This window comes from Aulonocara sp. 'chitande type north' Nkhata Bay, linkage group LG3, assembly GCF_057382095.1.
Source record: "Aulonocara sp. 'chitande type north' Nkhata Bay isolate Kocher_YH1m ecotype deep benthic linkage group LG3, A_spYH_male_GT1.1, whole genome shotgun sequence".
NCBI lineage: Eukaryota > Metazoa > Chordata > Actinopteri > Cichliformes > Cichlidae > Aulonocara > Aulonocara sp. 'chitande type north' Nkhata Bay.
The window spans coordinates 16,664,982-16,680,219 of NC_141346.1; the positions used below are offsets into that span (position 1 = coordinate 16,664,982).

At 38.9% G+C, this 15,238-nt stretch overlaps 1 protein-coding gene across 1 annotated transcript; it reads right to left on the reverse strand.

The window, feature by feature from the left end:
* Nucleotides 1–2,517: 2,517 nt before the first annotated feature.
* Nucleotides 2,518–5,370, reverse strand: LOC147334220 (heat shock 70 kDa protein 12A-like). The gene is made up of 4 exons (XM_086286817.1): nt 5,089–5,370; nt 4,091–4,315; nt 3,843–4,014; nt 2,518–3,597 (listed from the first exon to the last, which is right to left on the reverse strand). The coding sequence occupies exons 1-4, from the start codon at nt 5,368–5,370 to the stop codon at nt 2,528–2,530; spliced, it is 1,749 nt and encodes a 582-aa protein (XP_086142943.1). The 3' UTR covers nt 2,518–2,527.
* Nucleotides 5,371–15,238: the final 9,868 nt, after the last annotated feature.

The window sequence follows — 15,238 nt, forward strand, 5'->3', positions numbered from 1 at the left end:
AAGTGCACTTTCATTGTTAATGTAGCGACTTCCACAGTCGTTAGAGGCCGGGGATGGAGCCTGCCTATTTGCCTGACACGCTCAATACTCAATAATGCGAGAGGTGGAATTGCTTGTATATTAAAGTGCTTTGAGAGTTTACAGAGTAATGTGATGAGCTCCCGATTCAGACTCTTAAAACATCACAGGCTCTAAGACAACAAGGGAAAACTCGTCGTGCAGCGTTCAACAAAAACTACAACAGACAGAGGTGTGAGAGTGAAGATATGAAGATATTACACAAATTAAACATATTTACATGTAGAATGAAAAGAACCTTGTAGCTTGACTGTCTAAGTTAGTACAAGTACAATGAGACTCATGAAGGAGGCTGAGATTACATAATTGTTGTTGGAGCTGAAAAAGAAGAAAACTGTTAGAAAATGCATCAGATCCACATCTATTTGTATTAGAGCGCCCTCTAGTGGATTTTGGTTTGATATGACAGACTTTAAATCAACATAATAAAAATCAACTTTCTGTGCTCTGTGGACAGATTTAAAACTCAATTACTTATGTGGTACCCTGGAAAAACCCCAATCTTTGAGGGAAGCTTGATATTAAATCCAAATATTCTGAAAATATGTCAGTAATTGTGATTTGTGTTTTAAAAATGTCTCAGACAGTGACATTTTTCAGTTTCAATCTGCTCACAATTTATGGGGAATTCTTTATTCATAAATTTAAACTTAGTAACAAGAAACTTCAGTTTAAAATTTTCATCAACCAGCTTTGAGCACAACTCCAAATCTGCAACAGACAACAGTTTTTAATTTATATACAACTTCTTCTGTGGATTTAGAAAATACATGTCTCGTCAATAATATTGTTGTCTTAATGTCAACCTTTTTGTTTCTGTCTCCCTTTTTTATATTGTGCAAATATTATTTCTGCTGTTTGAGCCTCTGGTTAATATTGTAAATGTCATTTGTCTTATTGTTTTGTTGTAAACAAACAAATCATTTGCAAACGTTTGCTGTTGAACTTAGCAGCTGTGATAAATGCAGTATTGTAGGGAAACAATGCATGAGTGCTCTGTGGTTCTGTGCGTGAAACATCTTATTTTACACTGACAGCATTAAAAATAGTCAAAATAAATCTGCATCACAGGTGAGCTCTGGTCTGCAGGATTATCTATCTCTACCTGCTTGAACGTAGTGAAGATGTGCAGTAGTTTGCTGAATGAGACTTTTAACTACCTTTACTGTGTATATGCTGTATTAAAACAGTTGAATTACAATCCCACCATCCACCCACCGCAATGTGGTTGATGAGAATCAGCGTTAGTTCAAGCATTGCGCCTGCATTCTCTTAAATTGACCAGCAGAGGGCGACTTGTGGTTGTGAAAAGGCCTCTGAAGTTCACAGGAAGCAGCTCCCTCACTCATGGTGGTAAATGGCCTGTATTTATATAGCGCTTTTACTAGTCCCTAAGGACCCCAAAGCGCTTTACATATCCAGTCATCCACCCATTCACACACACATTCGCACACTGGTGATGGCAAGCTACATTGTAACCACAGCCACCCTGGGGCGCACTGACAGAGGCGAGGCTGCCGGACACTGGTGCCACCGGGCCCTCTGACCACCACCAGTAGGCAACAGGTGAAGTGTCTTGCCCAAGGACACACACATAGATAGATAGATAGATAGAGATATAGATATGGCCTTGGGGCCTCGCATCTCCCAACCACGGTCAGGAGACTGACGGCAATAGATAATACTGGCGACCACGATGTTACCCTAAAAAGATTTAAAAAATATATTAAATAGTGACTTTAAAACAGCAAATTTAAGCCCTTTATTGTGGTCAAACAAGCATTCATAGATGTTGTACAAGATCATTATGATACAGGGCTTAGTTATTATTAGGGGAAAAATCGTTTAACTTTGGAAGAAAAAAGATCAACATTTTAGGATATTTTTTCCCCAGATTTGATGAATGTAGTTTCTTTTATGTCCCAATTGCCATTCAAATTAAAGTCGAAATAATAGAAGTAATACTTCTCAGTAGCATAATCAAAACCTTGTTCTATATGATTTTGGTTAAATTATTTGGAAATTGTTGACTCGCTGGGTAGATTGTAAAACCTATATACAGGAACTATATACCGATAAAAATATAGAAAATTATACATTTTAAAAGATTTTAAATAAGCAAAGTATTTGGACTGGTACAGGTTAGCATTTTTATGAAGAAAAGAAAGGAAGAAATCAGAATTCCAGGTGTGTCAAGATTAGATTGAATCATACAGTTTAAGTTTATTTATATAATTTGGGGATGTCCGTGTCTACTTTACATGGCTGTAAGAATGATCTGTACATTTTTCAGTGGTAATAAAACAAAAATACATAGCCACTGCACACAGGTTCTCATTAGATCTCATAAGAAAAAGTTTTCACTACTTGTGTTAATTTATTATACTTAAGGACATTGATCAGCATTGAATCCCCCCCCCCCGTTTTTTGTCTATAATGTTTCATGAAATCATTTCTGCCACACGTTGTTTCTGATTGATCTCATTGATTTAGCCATGAAGTTGAGCTCAGTTTTAACGGTTGAACCTGAATCTACATCTACGGCTGTGGTCGTCATTTCTGTGGCACCAAACTTGATTTCTAGTTTGATTTCACGATTCATGCCGCGTGCTGTGTCAGGTGACTCAAGAATAATAGAACCAATGTTCTCTACTCCCCACTCATCCACATACATTAGACCTTGGATATTTCTCTCTGTGCGATAAAATGCAAAGATAACTGCTGTCTGATCTCTTTCTACTGGAGTGAAGCTGTGCTCACAGGTTTTATCCCAGCCCACTTCCTCATTTTCCCTCACCAGTACACAGAAAATACCATCACACCACTCGCCTTCTTTGTTTGTGTATCTCTTGTCTGGCCTATGCTTGGATGCATCAAACCTATGAGACAAAGAAACCCCGTAAGTAAAGGCACTTATTCGAGATGCCACCAATGCTGGGTTTCTTCCAAACATCACAGCTCCTTTCATGATTGCTTCTTGAGGATGAGAAGGACACAGAACTTTACACTGATCACCAAACTGATTGGTAATATGCTGACGCAGAATCAGGCTTCTAGCGTAGCCTCCGACTAACAGAATGTACTCAATGGTGAAACCTTTCTTCAGGATTTCTCTGAGACTCTTGGTGATGCCATTCAGACTCTCAGCAAAGAAAGATCGTACTTTCTCTTTTGAGATTTTGATGGCTCCTTGATTCCAGGAAACACCTCTCACTGATTCAAAAAACTTTTCCATTTTCTGCTTTTCTTTTGCCATTTCACCCAGGTTATATGGGCAGCTGATCTCCACATCATCATCATTCTCTTTTAAAACTGAGATATCATACATCATCTTCTGCAGCTCTCCTGGATGCTCTTTTTCATATTCATCCCACAAACTATCACTGAAGATTTCTCTGAGAAACTCTTTGAATTTTTTATCCACAGTTTGTCCCCCCAGATCATTTCCTGAGGCCTTGTGCAGCTCTTTCAGGGCTCCTCCCTCCAGGACTTCATGAACAGTGATGTCAATTGTTCCACCTGCAACACATAGAAAGTAATTAAAAATAAAAGTGACAAGTGATAGCATCTTTACAAATCATTCTCTCCTCTTCTGGAAAGGGATGTCAAAACTGGATTATAGATGGCAGACAGCTGGTGTCGTAAACCCCCGCCTCTGTTCAATGATGGTCGCTCACAGTGGACATAGATGGCTTCTATCACTCCTCTTTCAAACCATAAAAACATAAAAAAGTAAGAAAAACTGCACAATGAAAACAGAGTACCTCCACAGTCCACCACAATGTATTGTGTTCCTGAAGCCTGTTCGAATGTGACTCTGCTGTTATTTTCTGTTTTAAAACCATCAGCTGGCAGCTTCATACACCAGACTGAGGCTGCCTCTGCTTCCAGTGCAATGACCAGTCTGTCTTCCTTGCCTGCGGCCACAATTCCTGCCTATAAATCAAAGGTAAATAAATTCTTTTTCTCTTTAAAACAGCTGTACAGTACATCTGTTTATTGTCTTTGTTACCTGTGTCGCAGCTTCTCTCATGAACTGTTTTGCTGAAGGATCCCAGATGGCAGGTACAGTCACCACCCAGGTGAAGTCAGAGGCTACGAACTGCTTCCCACCAGCATTTTCTGAGATGAACTTCAGAGCGTCCTCCTTCAGGTATCTCAGAGCTTCTGTGAACACCTTCAGTGCCTTCATTGACCGTCCATTTGCAGCTTCAATTGCCACATCACTATTAAGCTTCTATGATGGCAGACTGGATATTAGTTAATAGGTTTGTAATAGAAGTGGGTTTTGATAATCAATTCATCGATTAAAATCAATTCTTACTTGGATAACGTGATATCGATTCATTAAAATCCCGAATCGATTTTTAATACAAATGCATTTTGCCCGAAACGTCAGAATCTCAGCTTAAACTTCACAAAACCATTTTGACAACCACACAAAGAGCGGATCTGTCGACGCATCAGAGTCAGTGACCGACGGCACGTACACCGTATGCCATCGGGGCTGAAAGCCGACAGCTCACAGATCCTGATGCGTCGGTGGGAACGCGCTCTGTATTTACGTCTTTTTTGCATCTTTCTGAGCTGCAGGTTTTGTCTGTCCCAACAAAATACACTGAACCAGCGGCAAAAGAAGATCCAAACTACTGAACAAATTTAAACTTTTTAAAATTATTTAAAATTGCAAAATGCTTGGCTGTGTCTCTAATAAAACCTCTGTAACTCCGCTCTGCTTGAATTCAGCAGCATCCGTTAATGTTTATATGTTGATCATTCATGGTTTTCTTCTGTTTTTTTTTTTCTGTTGCAGAATTGTTTTAAGGTTATCTACTATAAAACACATAGTGTGTGTATGTATGTATGTATGTGTATATGTGTGTGTGTGTGTGTGTGTATATATATATATATATATATATATATATATATATATATATATATATATATAAAAAAGAGAGAGAGAGAAAGAGAGATATCAGAATATTGATATAATCAGATTGTTACACTTACTTTGCCATAGAGGGACATCTTGAAGCATTCAAAGAAGAATTTCTTTCTGGCTTCATCACCCCGTGTTCTAAAATAAGCTGACTGGGCTTCATAACCTAAGCTGAGAAATTTTTCATGTTCATCAAAAAGGATGCAGGTCGGAGTCTTTGGGGTCCTCAGTGAAACCTGTTGACCCCAGTACTTTAAACGAGGTTCAATTTCTGCGTCTCTTTTTGTCAGACTGAAAGCATATCCACTGTACGCAGTGCCAAAGTCTATCGCTATGATGTATGAGTTATCCATTGTGGAAACAGTGCTGCAGAGCAGCAGTTACAGAGTATTTATGAACAAACCAGGGGGCGGACCTCACTGAACTCCACCCCCTGGTCTGTGGAGTTCAGTGTAACAGTCGTACTTGTGTCAGACTGGAAAAAGACTTTCACTAAACAAGACAGGAGACACCACGATGACTACTCAAAGCAGGTAAGTGCATTATATCAACATTTATCATCTGCATAAACTGGCAGATTTAAAGGTTACACTAGTTAAAATTATTTAAACGTGAAAATGCCTAAATGTAATTTAAAGTTTTGTTCATCACTTTTCCTTAGTTTGAAATGATATGACAGAGAAGTACACAGCTAAGTTTTTGTTATTTTCCTCTCTGGACATTTATCATCTGGCTAAATATCTGTGATATCAGTTTTTCATTTTTACCTTGAAAATAGAGATTGCAATCAAGCAGCAGCTCCACAGGAGCTGAGGAAAGGATTCATTGATGTTTCTGATCAGAAATGTTTAAAATTGCTTCATTTACATGGTTTTCACAGCTGGACACAGCATAGATTGCATGAATTATACTCTATGTTGCTATATGATCATCTTATCATAAGATTTTACATTTTAAAAAAGCTCAATAAACATTAATACTCTGAAATTAATACTTCAAAATTGTTGTGTGTATTGTGAATAACCTCTCTGTTTTCAAACAGTTTGGCAGAGATGGGGGAAAAAATTCATGATGAAGCAAAGTAAACATTTGTTCTTATCTTTCGTAAATGCCTCGAATTTCTCATTGCTTCTTTTAATTTCATCCTTTTTTTAATCTGTTCACTGAGACTTTTGTTTTACATGCTGTATATTTGTCTCACAGGCCTGTGGTGAAACGTCTAGAGGAGGAATTGATTTCAGTCATAGAGAGGTACTGTTGGTATATTCTGGTGGAACATAAAAAAGTCTACTGTACAAACTCATATAATTACATTTATATTGTTAAAGTATTATTTTAAACAGGGAAATGTAGCAGACTTTTGCAGAGTGGTATGCTTGATAATACATATGTTTAATTAAACTAAAAACATGAATTTTCTCTCACAGGTCTGTGAAACATCTAGAGGAGGAACTGAATCCAGTCATACAGAGGTACTGTTGGCATATTCTGGTGAAACATCAAAGTCTACTGTACAAACTCACATAATTACAATAACATTGTTAAAGCATTATTTTAAACAGGGAAATTTTAGTCTTTTGCAGAGTGGTATGATTGATAATATGCATCAACTGAAAACCTGCTGGGATTAAATTTTCAAAATATTTTTTCTCGGTTTCAGTGAGTAAAAATCTCTCAAAAACAGTCAAAAAATCCTATGCAACACTGGTCGCAGACCTGTGTTATTGATCATCAGCAAGTGTGAGCATATCTATAACCTGAATAAGGGAGGTTTTAGCTGTTTGTTGGTCATGAAATGTAGGTTTCTCTAACCCACACCTACCGCCTGCAATGACCTGAGCACAGAGTAGCCTGCTGAGCCACCTCCTGGTCAAGGCTCTTAGTGGAATCTGTCGGTAGCTCAGTGGACTGGAATCCTGGGAGGCTGCCAAGACAGACTCCCACACCACAAAGGTAGACGGACACACAATGCCACAACATATGGTACCACACAAAGCGCAAGTGGTCAATGATCGCTGGTTTTACGTCTGTACAGCCATTTTATATGCACGCTTTTGGGCATGGATGGGCTAGCTGGAGTGTCTTAAAGGGGTATTCAGGTGCCATAACCAGGGGCGGAGCGTGGGGGTGGCTTACTGGGCTTAAGCCCGGGTTGTTTTTTCAGAAGCCCGGGGTCTTTTGGAGTGTAATTTTTTCATAGTTAGATGCCTAGCTGACAACTGTATAAAACAAAAAGTACACACAATAGTCGAAGCACATAGTGCACACCGTGGGAATTTACGACTGTGCGTGAATCCCCCCTGATATTGGTATGATCCGAGCTCAGGCACTAAGCGACTGAGCGAGGGGGCGGGGCAGCTGCTGCCTATGAGTGCACTGTTGGAGAAACGGAGCCAGCCATACTAAGGAGAGCTTAAGTTTGAGCAGGTACCAAAGCAAATCATTCGTACTGTACAAATAATGTAAATGTAGCCAGGTGGAAGTTCGATATTATGGGACATGCCACTGGATGGCGCTGTTTCTTTTGGGGTACCCCTGAGAGCGCAAGGGATCATGGGGATCTACAGAGACATTCACGGGAGTGCTAGCTTGCATTGGTGTTATGTGGGTGTGCAATGCCTTTTTTCGCTGCGTGATCTGTTTTGAATGCAAAGTGTGCAACGGTTAAGGCACCAGGAGTGGCTGCAACCAACTTCGCCATTCATCTCAGAGGGATCCATATTCCGTTTTCTGCTGAATTAATGCACTGTATGTATTTGAGTTCACACTTGTATTATACTATCTCTGTGGGTAAGAGGGAAATGTACCTTGTTAACTGTTTAATCTTGGCTCTGTATCTTAGCAGGAGAAGCCACAGTTATTTTTGCACTGCTAAGTTTTGTTTTATTTATGTTTGGGTTTATATCACACGAAATGACGCTAGACGTCCTTGAGTTCCAGATGCTGATAAAGTTGAGGAAATAACCTGCAGTAGCAGTGGGTTACCAGTGCACAAAGCTGTTACTGGATAAGAACTGTCTGTAACAATTTTATTTCTTTATTTTTACAACCTTTTTATTTTATTCTGAGCACTTACTTTATCATTCAGATTAAAAGAACCCCAAAGATAATCTGTGTTCTGGGCTGGTTAATTTAGCCAGGCTACACAAATATGACGGTGAATCACGAAAGATTGATGTCAAACTGATCACTTGACCAATATTACGTTACTTGCTCTTCAAGTGAATCAACAAATGGCGAAATGAAAAGCCGAACAACAACAATGCTGTTTCTTTAGAGTCTCAGCTTACATGTGTGTTTATTTCATATTTTCAGTTGTTTCCCTCCACGGCTAAATAAATCGGTTTCAGTAATGCACTGATATATAAGAATGGACATAAGGAGCTTCTTTCAAAGAAAAACCTCTGGTAGTATTTTATATAGTATGCTTTGTATGTTGTTCAGTATATTTCTATGCAAAACAAGAGGAACTTCAATACACAGCAGTATATTCACATTTGAAACCAGATATTTACACTTTATGGAAAACACAAGAACATTTTTTTACTGTACAACATCAATTTAGAGTAAACTTGTTTTGTTTTTGAATAAATAAATATTGAAATATCTTTTGAATTAGTTAAATGTCAGAATAAAGAGAGACAGAGCTGTTTATTTTTTTATCACTTTCATCAAATTTAGGAGTACATGTACACTAAGTTTATTGTTAATTAATAAGAAAACTCCAGACGATTCCATTCTGCGCTGAAGAAGCTTCTGATAGGTTAGTAGAGTCCATGTGAGTAAACAGGTGGCACAGCTGTGGATGCATATAAGGCAAAACACAGAGCCTGTTTCTGTGACATGGGAAAAATCAAGAGATGTCAACCAAAACACCAGGAAAAGAACTGTGGAGCTCCATAAGTGTGGCTCAGTTTTGAATACAATTTGGTGCCATTTACAGTTAAGAAATACAGATAGTTTCTCTCTTTACTCTTAAAGTTAACAAATATGTTATTGATAAATAATATATTTATCAATCTAAAAAAAAATAAACATTTAGTCTGATTTGATGTTACAATTAAAAAAGTGTTTTGATCTGAAGAGTTTGTAAATATCTGGTTTCAACTGTATATTTGATGATTGTCAGCACAAAGAGGGAGAGAGAGGAGAACGAGGACAGAACTGAGATGGAACAAGAGCAGGTGAGACACACATGTTAGTCAAATGGTTGTTTACCAAAAGTATCACCGTATCATAGGTCCTCATGTATCTCGTACCTAGTGTTTCTTTTTAGGTCTGTTATTTTTCAAATTCTATATTTATTAAGTTCTGCAGGCTTGTTTGCACAACAAGGCTAAATAATTATATAAACTTTTCTGAATCTAAATAGTGGACTTTGGTAGAATTAAAAAAATAGTGTAGTGCAGGTCTATGATGATTTTTAGTGCTACTATCATCTAGTTCTGATTCTGGTTCTGTCTTGGTTAAGTCCTCAGTAGTCCTGATTTTGAACTGTTGTAGTCCTGTTTTAATTCTGGATCAGTTCTGGGTCTGGTTGAATTGGGGTTTAGTCCTCGTGTCTTGATGCAGCCCCGACTTTGTTCTGCCTTGCTGCTTAATTAAAAAACTAGTTTAAGGTGTCCTGCACATGTGATATATTTTTTTCCTATATGAAGTCTTTTTTTTTTTTTTTTTTTTTTTTTTTTGAACAAAACTCAAAACACAGCCTATCAATCTTTCAGTCATTTCTACCCCCCCCCCCCTCCCCCCAAAAAAAAAAAAAAAAAATCCCACATGCATACTACCCTTTAGGGCTAAGCCCCGGGTGTTTCAAATGTCTGGCTCCACCTCTGGCCATAACCAAAAGGTGGGGATCATTACATATGGAGAGATAATGTCAATATACCAGAGAACACAACAATCTTCCTAGGAGTGGGCGTTTCATCAAATTCATCGCAAACCCAGGAACTCTACAGGCCTCAGTGAGCAGGTTAAAGGTTAATAATAATAATGACATCACAATTAGAAAAAAACTGATCAAGCACAGCTGTTTGGACGGGTTGCGAAAGAAATCTTCTTCCATGTAAAACACGGCTGTCCAAACTCCGGCCCGCGGGCGTCCATTTTTAATTGGCCCGCAAGTAATTTTATAAATAGAATAGAATATGGCCCACACTTCAACTTTTGCTTGAGTGTATTGCACTTCTTAGTTTTAATTAGAGATGGACCGATCCGATATTAGGTATCGGTATCGGTCCGATACTGAGGTAAATTACTGGATCGGAAATAAAAAAAATGTAATCCGATCCATTAAATATCAAAAAAGCACCTCACAAAACTTGCTACACGGCGTAACTCGGCTGATAACCGTAGCACGTCGGAGCAGTGTGCTCACGTGATAGAGCGGCTGTGTGTATTTGTATGTTCCCTACCAAACCAGCATTTCATCTCCGAGAAAGTTATCCCAGAGAGAAGTAAAGCAAGTGTGTAAGTTCATCTCTGAATGTTTGTGAAGCATTCCCACGTTAAGCTTAACAACCAATACCTGGAGCGACTGCCTCTTCTTGCTGCTACTTCAATCGTGAAACTGCTTAATGATCAGCTGATCGGCTTTTCTGTCGCGAGTCCGTCTCTCTTGTTTGTTTATCGCCCACTTCGTGCCAGAAAGACTAAACCAGCGGATGAACAAGAGCAGCACGTTTAACCTTGATAAGCTGTTGTTAGAATTTATTTAATATTACTTTCTAGACCAGGATCCTTTTCTACGCAGCTGACGGCTGGTAACTGTGCAGGGGCGGATCTAGCAAAGTTTAGCCAGGGGGGCCGATAGGGCATGAACAGGGAAAAGGGGGCACAAAGACATACTTTTCTTTCTTATTCTCATTTAAAATGTCTAGCGTTTAATAATTAATTATCTGAATCTTACACCCAAAGTTTTAATCTTATGTAAAATATATCGAAGTCCATTACTGTATATAGTAACTGTTAAGTCCAATATACCCTAGTAAGCTATAGTACTTTTTCCTTTAGGAAGATACCATCTGTGCAGTCTGCAATTCTGTTGAATCTATTTAATTATTCTTGAAAAATAATTTATTTCTGTGTGCTTTTTTTTTCAACACTGCATCAAATTAAAGTTGATTACGTCGATTAAGCATCATGAGGTGGAGGTTGGGGGGTGGTTCCCTATTTTATTTTTTATTTATTTATTTTTTTTGCTTGGAGTTTGCAACCCTATTAGTTAGATTACCTAATATTTCTGCTAAGTACTCTTTAAAATACCAGAATAGGGAGGATGGAGTAGGTTTAAGTTTATTAGATTGATCAGTTTTGCTGAACAATGAAATATTTTGGGTGCAGTGTATTTTTTTACATACAGGTATAACAGAATAGCTTTAGTGTTGTTGTTTATTTAAACTTGAGTATGAACTTATACAAAATGCAACAAGATATTAAAAAAAATAGTTTTATTGATTAAAAAACACTATATCGGATTCATATCGGTATCGGCAGATATCCAAATTTCTGATATCGGTATCGGACATAAAAAAGTGGTATCGTGCCATCTCTAGTTTTAACACCAGGGATAGCTACTGTTGATCAAGGCAGTTGCTCCACCAAAACGGAAGAAATTTAAAGTTACTAAACATGGCAGAACCAAAGAAGCGAAAGGTAGAAGGTGAGTGCTGAAAATTTCAGACACGGTGAGAGAGTGAATATTTCTTCAAAGAATTCAAGGGGAAGTGTGTTTGTTTGATCTGCACTGAAACTGTGGCAGTTATGAAAGAGTATAATATACGACGTCATTATGAAACCAAATATCAGGCCTATGCATCCTGGTCGTAACATAAGTGGGGGCTCGTCCGGGATATTTGGACATTTTAGTGGAGACTGAATGTCAGTTTGTTTTGCTTTTAAGTGGGTGAGTGATGGTGTTCACTGTAATTGTGCAAACTCCCTTTAGTTAGTGTGTTTCAGCTGGGTGGCTGTGCTGCCCTTCCATCGAAGCACTTGTTTGTTGTTTTGCTTTATTGTTTTAGTTTATTGTTTTTGGTGGTTATCCTGGGTGGGGGTACGCTTCAGAGTTTGGTAGGAGACTATATCTCTGGTCTGCTGCCTGCTCTCGAGTTCGCGTTTAAAGTTGCCTCGAGCCTGGTACACCACTGAAGACTAGGGTAGGAAAAGTAAGGGTTTTGTTGTTTTTAGTGTTTTAGGCTGGGAGTTGCACATAGAAAATCAGTGGCACCAAACTTGGTAGGAGGTTTGAGACCATTCTTGATTATGGTCTGTAGCTGAGGCAGGTAGGCTGTTTTTAAGTTGGCATTGTGTGCACACCCTGTGTGTGCATATGTCAGTGTGGATGGATGCTAATGAGATCCTTGTGAGGTGAGTGTTTTGTGCTGTGACCTTTAGTGTTGTGGGGAATATGGCTATTTTGTTGGATCACTTTTGTGAGTGTTGTTGGCCAGGTGATGGCAATAACACTGTGGGCTGCTGAGCCACCCTTGATGTGATCATTGTGTGGCCATAGCTCTCCATTTTGTGGTTGGTCACTAGTACGCTTGATTTACTGAACTTTTTGGATTAAAGTAACTTGTTGTGGTATAGGGCCACTTGTATGTGACTGTTTGTGTGGTGGAGACAACAGATCACTTAGTTGTGATTATTTGTTGCTACTTTTGGTTTTGTGTTGTAGCAGATCAGGTAATCATTTTGGGTTTGTGACTGTTGTGCTCCTTTGTGTTGGTCACATGTTACTTTTTGTCTGTTCAGTGTGGCAACTTCAAATCCTCATGCCCATCCATGCTTAGAGATGCCAACTATAACGTGAACACTGTGCTTCTGTTAGCTTTAACTTTTATTCCAGGTTTGTGGGTCAAGGAACTGAAGGCTTCAGAGGGGCTTTTAATAAATTTAAGGGTCCTAGAGGAACCCTTTTAAGGGAGGAGGTGTTACGTCCCTCTGCAGCTTTTAATCGTCTCAGTGTTTTCAGCTGGTGCTAATTGGCCACACCTAGTCAGGTGTGGATAAAAGCATACCTGAGGCAAGCTTTCCGGCAGTGCACTAGTCTTTCCCTTGGTGGCACCAGCCATTTTAGCCAACCTGGTTTTCCATTTTAGGATGAAACCTCTTCTCACCCACACTCTGTTATTCATCTCCTTTTTTTTATGTTGCGGCTTTTGAGCCGGGTCGTAACAATCCTACACTGGTACTGAGCGAGAGCAGAAATTAAAGCAAAGGGTAGCTATCGTGCAGGGTCAGCAACAGTATTTTATTCGTGCTCAAAAGGTCCAGGAAAAGGCTACAATAGCCAGCTATGAGGTCGCCCAACTAATCGCAAGACATGGCAAGCCATTTTCAGAGGGAGACCTCATAAAACATTGCCTCGTTAAAGTCACCGAAATGATGTGCCCGGAAAAAGTGCAGGACTTCAACAACGTCAGCATGTCCAGAAATACAGTTGTGCACTGAAGACTCGTCAGCCAACATTAAACTGCAACTGTCTGATAAAGCTGTGCTTTTGATTTTTACTCCGTCGTGATGAGAGCACTGATGCCACAGACGCCGCACAGCTGCTAATTGTTTTGTGGGGAGTGGACGAGAGCACGAGCACTTTAGGCGAGTAAAAATCTATTCCACAGTATGTGTGTGTTAATAAGCATTGTTACGGATTCAAATATTGGGGATGGAGACGAGGAAAAACCACAATAACAACACTGGTCCGGCCGGGTTGAGTCAAACGATGATTTTAATGAACACACGCGTGGGAGATGGACACCGTACGCAGACACCATCAGATCTCAAAATGGTGGAGCATTGATCAAACTCTTATAGCCTCTGGTGCCCCCACCTTATCATAAAAGCCTAAACATTCACATGCTTTCTCTCACACGGTGCCTAAGCTACGACCTTGGCTCCCTGTTTATCTGCTCCTGCTGTGATGGGGCAGAAAACTCCAGCATGTTCTGTTCTCTTCTAATCAGACAAATAAGGCGATGACTTTCTGCGAACAGTATTTCTTATAACTCAGCAGTATAATGCATCATGAAACAATATCATTCATTCACAATAAATCAGCAGTCTAATGTAATGCAAATCAGTTTAACAAATGCAATAGTTATCACCTTCGTCTAATTCAGGAGAATAATGCAAACTAAAACGACATAATAATTCACAATCTTTAATTAGGGGTATAACATGGCATAAAATAATATTATAATCTCACAGCATGGATGTGCAGGTACACATGCTTCAAATATCAATAATGCGCATCAATTATGTCACTACCCTGCTTTTGCGCGCCACTTTCTTATATGTGTTTTTCTTGTTAACATACAGAGTACACACCGCTGTGCACAGCACATGCACACGCAAAGTCAGCTGATCTTATCTGGTGCAGATTTGCTCCTTGATCGAGTGACATTTGTCTGGATTTTTGGCACGAGTGGCGATCAGCACCGCAGCTGGATGGCCCGATTTACATACCCAGTGCAGCTGATACTCACCAGAATAATTTACCAAAATTATATGGACTCCTGTTATTAAGTCCAGTTCAGTTTGTTAATGTTGATAACGGTTTCAAACGAACGTTAATAGGTGTGTTGTTAAGCCTAATAACTTAAATAACAAACTTGAAATGTACCCATACCATTTTCCCCTTTATCGTTTTTTCTCTGTGCTGTAAATCTTCTGTCTAAGAAGAAATCTGAGGCTGCTGTTCTGAGATTGAGCTACCAAAGCTTTGTCTGAATAAATCAATAAAGATCCATTTATGTAAAGCTGTGATGAAGGCAGTTTTGTCTTTAATTATATTCAACAATATAACATATTTGACCACTTTTAAGTGATTTTTCTAACTTTAATACACTAAAGATAAGGTTATATGCCTAATTTTAGTAAGTGGCCCAGCCCCTCCTATATTTTTATGTATAATGATAATAACATTTATATAGCACTTTTCATGGCACCTGTAGCATCCCCGGTTGAAAAGAGGGTCTCTCAAACTGATGGTTCACAATCCTTTTATTAAACAGCTGTGTATGTGAACACACCGTAAGAGCTACAACATACAGAATAAAAGACTATTAGTAAATCAAACAGTGTGTTACCTTTAACCTTTTGAGTTATTCATTAATCACAAATTAATTCTCCTTACCTTACATAACAAATAACACTAAAACTTGTAAATTATTGCATATAACAGGGAAATCGTTGCATCGCTGCCTAAACATGACGAGG